Source organism: Acinonyx jubatus, chromosome D3 (genome assembly GCF_027475565.1).
Source record: "Acinonyx jubatus isolate Ajub_Pintada_27869175 chromosome D3, VMU_Ajub_asm_v1.0, whole genome shotgun sequence".
Taxonomy (NCBI): domain Eukaryota; kingdom Metazoa; phylum Chordata; class Mammalia; order Carnivora; family Felidae; genus Acinonyx; species Acinonyx jubatus.
Window position 1 is genome coordinate 42435809 of NC_069392.1, and position 10091 is coordinate 42445899.

General features: G+C 40.6%; 1 protein-coding gene across 1 annotated transcript in view; it reads right to left on the reverse strand.

Annotated features, from left to right (window-relative positions):
- USP14 (ubiquitin specific peptidase 14) overlaps nt 1-8662 on the reverse strand; it is a 47753-nt gene extending 39091 nt beyond the window's left edge. Inside the window, exons 1-2 of the mRNA XM_015066574.3 lie at nt 8476-8662; nt 3091-3236 (exon numbers count right to left, since the gene is read on the reverse strand). Coding sequence (XP_014922060.1) covers nt 3091-3236; nt 8476-8491 — 162 coding nt within the window. The 5' untranslated portion in view covers nt 8492-8662. The remainder of the gene's footprint in view (nt 1-3090; nt 3237-8475) is intronic.
- Nucleotides 8663-10091: the final 1429 nt, after the last annotated feature.

The following is a 10091-nucleotide window of genomic DNA, read 5'->3' on the forward strand; positions in this document are numbered from 1 at the left end:
TAACCACAGCTGTATAAATTGAACATATTCTAATAATCAACTAATTTTAAAGGTATCCAGGGGCACCTGGGTGGCTCAGTTAAGTGTCTGACTCTTGACTTCAGCTCAGGTCATGATCTTACAGTTGATGGATTCAAGCCCCATGTTGGTCTCTGCACTGACAGTGTGGAACCTACTTGGGATTCTCTCTCTCTCCTCTCTCTGCCCCTCCCCCGCTCTCTCTCAAAAGAAATATACTTTAAAAAACAAACAAAAAAAGGTACTCCAGAACAGTTTTTTTCTTTATGTACATTTTACTTAAAATTACTATAATCAAAAATACTTGGGGGAGGGGGGGGGGTGGCACCTGGCTGGCTTAGTGGGTTGAGCATCCCAACTCTTGATTTCAGTTCAAGTCATGATCTCACAGTTCCTGGGATGGGGGCCCCACTTCGGGCTCTGCACTGACAGTGGCAGCCTGCTTGGGATTCTCAGTCTCCCTCTCTCTCTGCCCCTCCTCCACTCTCACACACAAGGGCACACATGCACAGTCTTAAAGCCAGTAAGTCTAACAATTGCTTAAACTACAAAAGCCACAATCTAAAAGACAATAAACCTAACAGTTCCAAAAAGACTAAAAAACATTTAATTGATGACAGATACTAATTTTTTTGCATGTTTGTTGCATGTATGGAACTAGCAAAGCTAATAACTAGCTTACAGGACAGGAATGAAGAGTAATTTATAAAATAAGATCTACATAATTAGAACAATTATATAATTTATTACCAAAAGTAGGAGATTCTTAGGAATCAAAGTGCTATTAAAAATTATACCAGGGGGGTGCCTGGGTAGCTCAGTTGGTTAAGTGTCTAACTTCCAACTCTGGCTCAAGTCATGAGTCTGAGCCCCGCATCAGGCTCTCTGTTGTCAGTGCAGAGCCCACTTCAGATCCTCTGCCCCTCTCCCTCTCAGCACCTCCCCCACTCACACTCTCTCCCCCCAAAATAAATAAACATTAAGAAAAAATTATACCAGGATTACCAAAGGCAAACTAACCCTTAATAATATCTGCTGTGTCTACAAATGTTTTTCAAATCCTAAATTTCACATCTATGAAGCAATTAAATACTTTTACCTCAATATATTCAATTAAAACCAGGTATTTTTTTTCATGCCATGATTGGCCCACAGGTATTTTGCCTAACCTCAGTACTTTTCCTTTTTTTTTTCTTCCAAGACTTATTTAAACTCAAGTTAGTTAACATAAAGTGTAGTATTGGTTTCAGGAGTAAATTTAGTGATTCATTCATCATTTATATACAACACCCAGTGCTCACCACAAGCACCTCCTTAATGCCCATTACCCATTTAGCCCAACCCTCCCACAAACCTCCCCTCCTACAACCCTCAGTTTGTTCTCTAAAGTGAATAATCTCTTATGGTTTGCCTCCCTCTGTTTTTATTATTTTATTTTTTCTTCCCTTCACCTATGTTCATCTATTTTGTTTCTTAAACTCCACATATGTTACTCCTTCCCTTTTACTGAAGATGCCAGGCACTCAATATGCTTCCCTTTGATGGTGCCACTAATTAGCTCTCTGGACACCCTGCTTCAAAGCACAACAGTAACTTCCTAAATGCCCTTCTCAGTTTAAGGGTTATTACTACAAATCATAAGGAATGGTAACTATATATGCTCCCTCAGATCACTTAGTTATCTGAGCTCACACAAAATTGGAAAATGAACCCAGATCTGCCTGACTTGTAAATCTTCTGGTGCCTTACTATATATTACTTAAATCTCTCCGACACTGAGGCGCCTGGGAGTCTCAGCTTGTTAAAGATGGACATGAGCTCAGGTCATGATCTCACGGTTCGAGTTCGAGTCCCACATCAGGCTCTCTACTATGAGTGCAGAGCCCACTTCTGGATCCTCTGTCTCCCTCTCTTTCTGCTCCTTCCTCCTTCCCTCTCAAAAATAAACACTTAAAATAATAATAATCTCTCTGATGCTAAGTTTTCTCATTTATGAAATTATAAAACACATTTATTCTCATTTTTAAAATACATATAGGTGAGAATTAAAGAAGATAAAAGCCTGGAACAGAGTATTCAGTAAGTGATAACTATTAGTAGTCAGTTTCATTTAATTACCATTTTTCTGTAATTCTCCACAGTATACCACCAGTATACAGCTCATCACAAATTAGGTTACCAACCTCCCTAATGACCAAAAGCTCATACTGTAACTTGGAGGGAAAACAAGGTTTTCTTCACCAACGTCTCTTACTGCCCAGCTTACAGGGGCAACCAAGCCCTATCTCTATAGTTACCTACAGCTCTTCAGTATTTCATACCTAACTCTTGAGGATAGTACCTTTTTAAAACTATACTTACACAGTATTACAAACAATAATACTTGCATCTTTTTGTGGCCCATCACCAATGATGCCAGTAAGCTTAAACTCATAATTGTAGTCAATGTGATCATTCCAAGGGAAAATTATGTTCCCTGCTCTTTTTAAGCAAAATTTTTTGTCACCAAGTAGGTGTTAGATAGTAATTACTCTTAAGTGATAGGAGCTCCTTTTTAATGAGTAGAATGCAAAACAGGCCAAAAGAAAAAATTAACAGTTTTCCAGTATTCCAGAACTGGGGCTTTGGTAAAGATGTTGTAATACTTTGATTTACAACATTTGAATGTATGTACAAAAATACCTTGTGGTCTTTTCCTTTTAAGCAACTTCCATATTTCTAACAGAGATAAAATTTTCTCCACTCCTATAACAGAAAATTACTAACAATATATACACAGATTTTTGTATTTGTCTAAACAAAATACTTTTAACACACCATCACAGGAAAAAAATCCAAACAGAGATACATGGAAAGTTCCACACTCCTCTGACCCCCCAGGAGTATTCTGATACAATGCATTTTAAAATAAAAATTTTGATGATGCTTTAATGTTCTTTCCTACACTAACATGAATAAAACCACTTTAATCTCATAGACTATATACCTCACCAAATAAAATACCTCAACTGCTGCATTTTCTGGTCTTTCCAGTCATTATATAATATCATATAATGAAAATGTGGACTTTACCTTCAACGTTCCTCCTTTCACCATAACTTTCTGTCTGGCCGGCTGGACTCCAGTCAGTGCAAAAAGCTGAGCCTTGAACACCATTGGAGGTTCATCAGTGTTCAATTCTACACCTTCAAACTTCTCCTTTCCCCATTTCACAGTAACTGGAAATAAAACCATAATTTACTTTTTTAATTTATAAAATAACAGGACTTTAGATTTAGAAGATCCCCAGGGAACCTATTAGTTTGGCTTTCAAGAACTAGCCTGTCATTCCTCTTAATATGCTCACAATGCCTACCTTATCAGGAATGATGTGAATGCAGTAGGTCCTGAATAAAATTTAAATGAATCTAACCCAACTTCCTACTTGACACAGAAATGGGGTCTTAACATGACTGATTCACTAACATCACAAAATAGTAAATATTCAAGTCTTCTGAATCCTACCCTAATAATCTCAGCAAAATATGATCACACTGAAATACTTCCCAGAATGAGGTTTAAGGACTTCAAAATATGTTTAACTAAGCAACTATTAAAATTAGTACATACAACTGGAATAGAAAAAGAAAGTTTAGAAAGATAATTTGAGAGAAGAAAAAAATGCTTATAAAAATAAAGCATATTTAAAACAGGTCAAGGAATACAGATTCTGGATTATAAGAAAAGCTCCATGGGAGAATTGAAAGGTGTGGTTCCTAAGCCAGAAGTGGTCAAATATTAAGAAAAATCCAAAGATACAATTAAATTTTTAAAAAATCCTACTTTAATCATTTGGATGGCTATTAAAAAAGAAGAAGAGAAAGAAAATACCAAGTGCTGCTGAGGATGTAAATAAACTAGAACCCTTTATATTCCTGATGGGAATATAAAATACAGTACAGCCACTGTGGAAAAGGTATGGAGGGTCTTCAAAAAATTAAACTTACCATGTGATCCAGCAATTCCATTTCTAAATATATACCCAAAAGTGTGAAGCAAGGACTCAAATGAATATTTGTACACCCAGTGTTTACAGAGCATTATTCTGAATAACCTAAAAGATGTGAGCAATCCAAGTGTCCATCAACAGATGAACAAAATACGGTACAGACATACAATGGACAGTATTCAGCTTTAAAAAGTAATGAAATTCAGGGGTGCCTACGTGACTCAGTCAGTTGAGCATGTGACCCTTGATTTAGGCTCAAGTCATATCCCAGGGTCATAGGACTGAGCCCCAGATCAGGCTCCCTGCTGAGCATGGAGCCTACCTATGATTCTTTCTCTGTCCCTCTACCACTCTCCCCACCTTGTCTATGCGCGTACTCTAAGATAAAAAAAATTAAAAGTAATGAAATTCTTACACCTGCTATACAACATGGATGATACACTAAGCAAAATAAGCCAGATACAAAAGGACAAATACTATGATTTCCCTTATGTAAGGTACCTACAGTAGTCAAATTCATAGAGACAGAAAGTAGAATGGAGGCTGCCAGGAGTTGTGGGTGAGGGGAAACGGCAGAGTTATTTTTAAAAGGTACAGAGTTTCAGTCTAGGAACATGAAAAAGTTCTGAAGGTAGACAGTGATGATGGTCACACAACGTGAATGTACTTAATGCCCAAAAAAAAAAAAAAAGGTACACTTAAAAATGGTTAAAATAGGGGCACCTGGGTGGCTCAGTCGCTTAAGTGTCCGACTTGGGCTCAGGTCAAGATCTCATGGTTTGTGAGTTCAAGCCCTGCATCAGGCTCTATACTGTCAGTGCAGAGCCTGCTGCTTTGGATCCTCTGTCCCCAACTCTCCCCCCAATGTTGCGCATGTGCACACACTCTTCTCTCCCAAAAATAAATATTTTTTAGGGGTGCCTGGGTGGCTCAGTCAGTAGGGCGTCTGACTTTAGCTCAGGTCATGATCTCATGGTTTGTGGGTTCTGGCGCCACATCGGGCTCTGTGCTCACAACTCACAGCCTGGAGCCTGCTTCGGATTCTGTGGTCTCCCTCTCTCTCTACCCCTACCCCACTCACATTCTGTCTCTAGCTCTCAAAAATAAATTAAAATGGTAAAAAAAAAAAATGTTTAATAAACATTTTTTAAAATAGTATTTTATGTTACATATATTTATCATATGATAAAAAAATTTCAATCTGCCTCAAAAAAGAGCTAACTTTTAAAATACATAAAAAGAGGGGGGCCTGGGTGGCTCAGTCAGTTAGGCGTCTGACTTTGGCTTGGGTCATGATCTCACGGTCCTGGAGTTTGAGCCCCACATCGGGCTCTGTGCTGGCAGCTCACAGCCTGGAGCCTGCTTCGGATTCTGTGTCTCCCTTTCTTTCTCTCTACCCCTCCCCCACTCACGCTCTGTCTCTGTCAAAAATTAATAAACATTAAAAAAAATTAAAATACATAAGAAGTAATAGTTGGTTTCCACTGAAAACTTCACACCTATTCAAATGAAAATCTCACAATAGTTGTCTGTTTTCCTGTAAGACCAAAATATGAACAACTAATCCTTACTATAAATCCCAATTCTTTCACCAATTCAATTAATGTGTTTAGCATTCATTCAATAAGCCCAGTAACAAGTATTTGGGAGACTCTATGAACCTTGAATCTAGTAAGAAGAGAGACTGGAGGAGAAAAAAGTTAAAATAATTAACAATACCATATAAATATTATAAATGCTCCAAGATCACAAAGGAAAGCTTCATGAGTGAAGAACAATTTCCTGGAAAAAGTGATAACTTTTAGTTACAACTATCAACTTTTTTAAATTTTTTTTTTTTTAATGTTTATTTTTGAGACAGGGAGAGACAGAGCATGAGCAGGGGAGGGGCAGAGAGAGAGGGAGACGCAGACTCCAAAGCAGGCTCCAGGCTCTGAGCTGTCAGCACAGAGCCCTATGCGGGACTGAAACTCACAGAGTGCGAGATCATGACCTGAGCTGAAGTCGGATGCTCAACCAACTGAGCCACCCAGGTGCCCACAACTTTTTTTTTTTTTAACATGTTTATTTATTTATTTTTGAGAGACAGCACACACGCAAGCCGGGGAGGGGCAGACAGAGAGGGCGAGAATCCCAAGCAGCCTCCAGGCCAGCTGCACAGAGCCCAATGAGGGACTTGATCTCATAAGCCATGAGATCATGACCTGAGCTGAAATCAAGAGTCAGATGCTTAACTAATAGTTATAGGGGTGCCTTTGGCTATCAACTTTGAGTTGAGTCTCAAAGAAAAAATTAGATGTTATCCAGACACTTTGGATATATAAGCATTCCTGGAAAAGATAAGAAAAACATCAAAAGCATAAAACTGCATTATGTGTTCTGAGATTTAAGTAATTCCCAGAGGGGTAAGAAGCTGGAACTGGAAACTGGCCAAGGATCAAGTCAAGAAAGATAAATAAGTCATGCTAAAACATACAGGCATTGGGCTTTATGTTATAGAAATGTAAAATTCCTGAAAGGTTTTTTTAAAGGCCACTTCAGTCTATTTTGAACATTGTTATCACTCTAGCAGCAGGTGGGGAAATGGGTTTGAAGAGGGCACAACTGTAATCTTGAAATAAGCAAGGAACATAAAACAATAGCACAAGAAAAAAACAAGACAAAACCAAAACAGTATTAGAAATAATGAAGAAGAGGGGCACCTGGGTGGCTCAGTTGGTTGAGCGTGCAACTTGGCTCAGGTCATGATCTCACGGTTTGTGAGCACAAGCCCCATGTCTGGCTCTGTGCTGACAGCTCAGAGCCTGCAGCCTTCTTCAGATTCTGTGTCTCCCTCACTCTCTGCCCCTCCCCTGCTCATGCCTTGTCTCTCTCTCTCTCTCTCTCAAAAATAATTAAAAAAAAAAAAAAAATTTAAGAAATAATGAAGAACCCATCTGAAATTGACTTAGCTGTGTCACCATGAACAAGTTACTTTAATTTTTTGCTCACCCATCAAAGAGAATCCTACCAGTATCACAGGATTATGTTGAAGATTGAAACAAAGCAACGTTATAAAAACACTAGCTTTGTGCCAGGTATACATATTAATTTTTATGGCACTTATCCTTACCCATATACAAATCTGGATATTTAATTTTTTACTAAAACTTATGAAATGGTACTTAAAACGTTCTCATTTTAATATAGAGGTTTTTGCAGAACTTGATATACAGAATCTCAAAATGGAGAAGTCAAAGGAAGAAACCTTGGAAATCTATCCCAATTCTCTCATTTTGGAAATAAGGAAAAGATATGATTAAATATTTAAGATAGAACTTAATGTTTAAGATAGAAAGTTTGGTGAATATTAAGTATTTTTGAGGGGAACAGAGATATTGGTAGTGTGTTTACATATTAGCATACACTGGTATTTATTGCCATTACTTAATTGATAACCCCTCAGTTCTACATTGCATAAATAGAATATTTCAAGTACCATTCTACTGTTAATCATGGCTTTAGAAAGACATAGAGCAATCATTAAAGCATTCAAGATTCTAGAACATCAAGAATCAACCTCGAGATTAAACATTATTCCTTTGTTTCATACCATTCTTTGAAAATGCTGAATCTTCAATAAAGGAATCATGATAAAGTCAGGAATGGCCAATGAATCACACATCCATAGCTAACCGAAGCCACTACATACATTTCAGGTGCCATTTTGAATAAGACTAAGAAACAGCAAGAGCCATTAACTAAGTGAAAATGTGATCCCTGGCCAATACCTTGGAGCAAAATAAAATAAAACAAAAACTGTCAAACGCCATTTAAAAGGAAATGACGCCCGTGGATATCTGTATTCATCTAAGTCTCAACGCTAACGCTATGCTTCAGACACAGAAGCCCAATGTAACGTCTGATGAAATGAAAGCAAAGCAAAAAGTTCGCAGTATGCCTCAGGATAAAACTGAAATTGGTATAAAAAGGGTGCCTGAGCCAAAGGCTGCAAAGGGTAAGCTATGGGAAGCTACTGACAGAAACCCCAAGCACGATGAAAGCTAACCTTCCATCCCGCCCTTACCCCTCCCTTCCACAGCTACCACTAATGAGCACAAGAAAAGCCCCGCTACACCTCTAGCCTGCTCCCGGGTGCCTCAGGACACACCCTCACCTCTCCCGGTTCACTAGGACAGCGACAGAAACTATTCTGCAGAGTCACCACTCCAAGTGACTGACTTGCGCTCCCCATCTCCACTCCCCCACCCACCCAGGGCCAGGAGGGGCAGCAGTCCCTCAAGCTGCAGAGCTCAGAAATAGCGGGCAGAGAGAAAGGGGCCAGGGTCATCGCCACGCCGCAGTCACCCCGACGCACGCCTTCCCGATCCCCTCCCCCGTCCCGTGCTCAGCCGGGTGCCCGGCCTGAAGGCCAGGCCTACTCAGAGGCCTAGCACAGAACGGAACCGCAGGGCGAGCAGAGAGCTCACCTGAATAAAGCGGCATGGCGGCACAAAGGGCGGCGGCAGCGGCGCAGGAAGGCTGGGCCTGGCAAGGGCGTCGAAGGGAAAGGGACGCGATGAAGCTGTGGCGGTGGCCAAGGCGGAGGCGCGGTAGTGGCGGCAGCACGGGTGCGACGAGAGTCTCATTCAAACCGGCCACTGACGATGACGCAGCAACACGCAGTTTACCCGCCCACGGAGGCACAGGGCAACTGCAGGAGAAGACCCTGCGCAGAGCCGGCGAGGCGGGGCCTATTGGATGGAAAGCCAGGAGAGGCGGGGGCGCGCGAGGCGGGGGCGGGCAAACGCGAGCCTGTGGCCCCTGCACCAGTACAGGTGCACGCCTGCGCAATGCACGCCGCTGCCCAGCGCCCACCTCAAAGTGGGCCTGGCCTCGCCCTGCCTGGTCCCCGCCCGAGTGCAGAGTTGGTTTTCTGGCGGCTGTCTTTTTTAAAAAGTCTTTCTCCCTTTTTTTGAAAGACTGGTTCGGCTCGAGACGGGCATTTTTTTTCTTGTTAATATAGGCGGGAGAAGAGCTGAGAGAGGCCTCGCTCCACCCCTCACCTGAGTCTGTCTGCTTATTAATAAAAATATCCAACTCTCCCTCTCTGGATTTTGTGACAAATGCGTGTCAAAAAGCTTTGCATACTGCGGAGATAGGTCAGCCTTGATTGTAACGTATTACTGTTGTTTTTAACAACCGTTTCAGACCGTAGGTTGGATCCAGTAAGATAGAAAAAATGTCCTAAGATAGTCCGGAGTTACCTGTAGCCCTCCACTTATTGGTCTTGGACCTGTTCCCCCAGGAAACAGAGAGAATTTGAATACATGGTTTCTGAGGCCTCTTCAAACTCTAAATTATCCTGGGAGAGGGAAATTCAAGCTTTCTAGATGAGAAGAAGGCCTGTAAATGAAAGGAGAAATTTCAAAGAAATTCGAATTATATTTGAGGTACTTCTTGAGGTAACAGGGACTTTATAATGACCCCAAATTCTGAAAAAGTGTTTAAACTGTCCATATTGCAAAACATAAAAATGATGTCTATAACATTAAGCGGAAAGATTATGACAAATTTATTGAGCATTATGATTTTAAGTACATAAGATTAATGGTCATAAAGACTTGTTTGAGGGGCGCCTGGGTGGCGCAGTCGGTTGGGCATCCGACTTCAGCCAGGTCACGGTCTCGCGGTCCGGGCCCCGCTTCGGGCTCTGGGCTGATGGCTCAGAGACTGGAGCATGTTTCCGATTCTGTGTCTCCCTCTCTCTCTGCCCCTCCCCCGTTCATGCTCTGTCTCTCTCTGTCCCAAAAATAAATAAACGTTGAAAAAAAAATTTTTTTTTAAAAACAAAACTTGTTTGAATCCAGTTGTTACTAGCTGTGTGACCTCTCTGAACCTCAGTTTCCTTCTCTATGAAATCAAGGGAATAATATCTACATTATAGGATTGTTATGAGAATTAAATAAGATCATATACAGAAGATGCTTAGCAGAGTGCATTGTACCTAGTACACCACAAATATCTATTACAGATTATACAATCAAAACTGAAGAGGGAATTTGTATGGTATGGTTACAGTAGTAGTAGTTTGGTAGTTTTATTC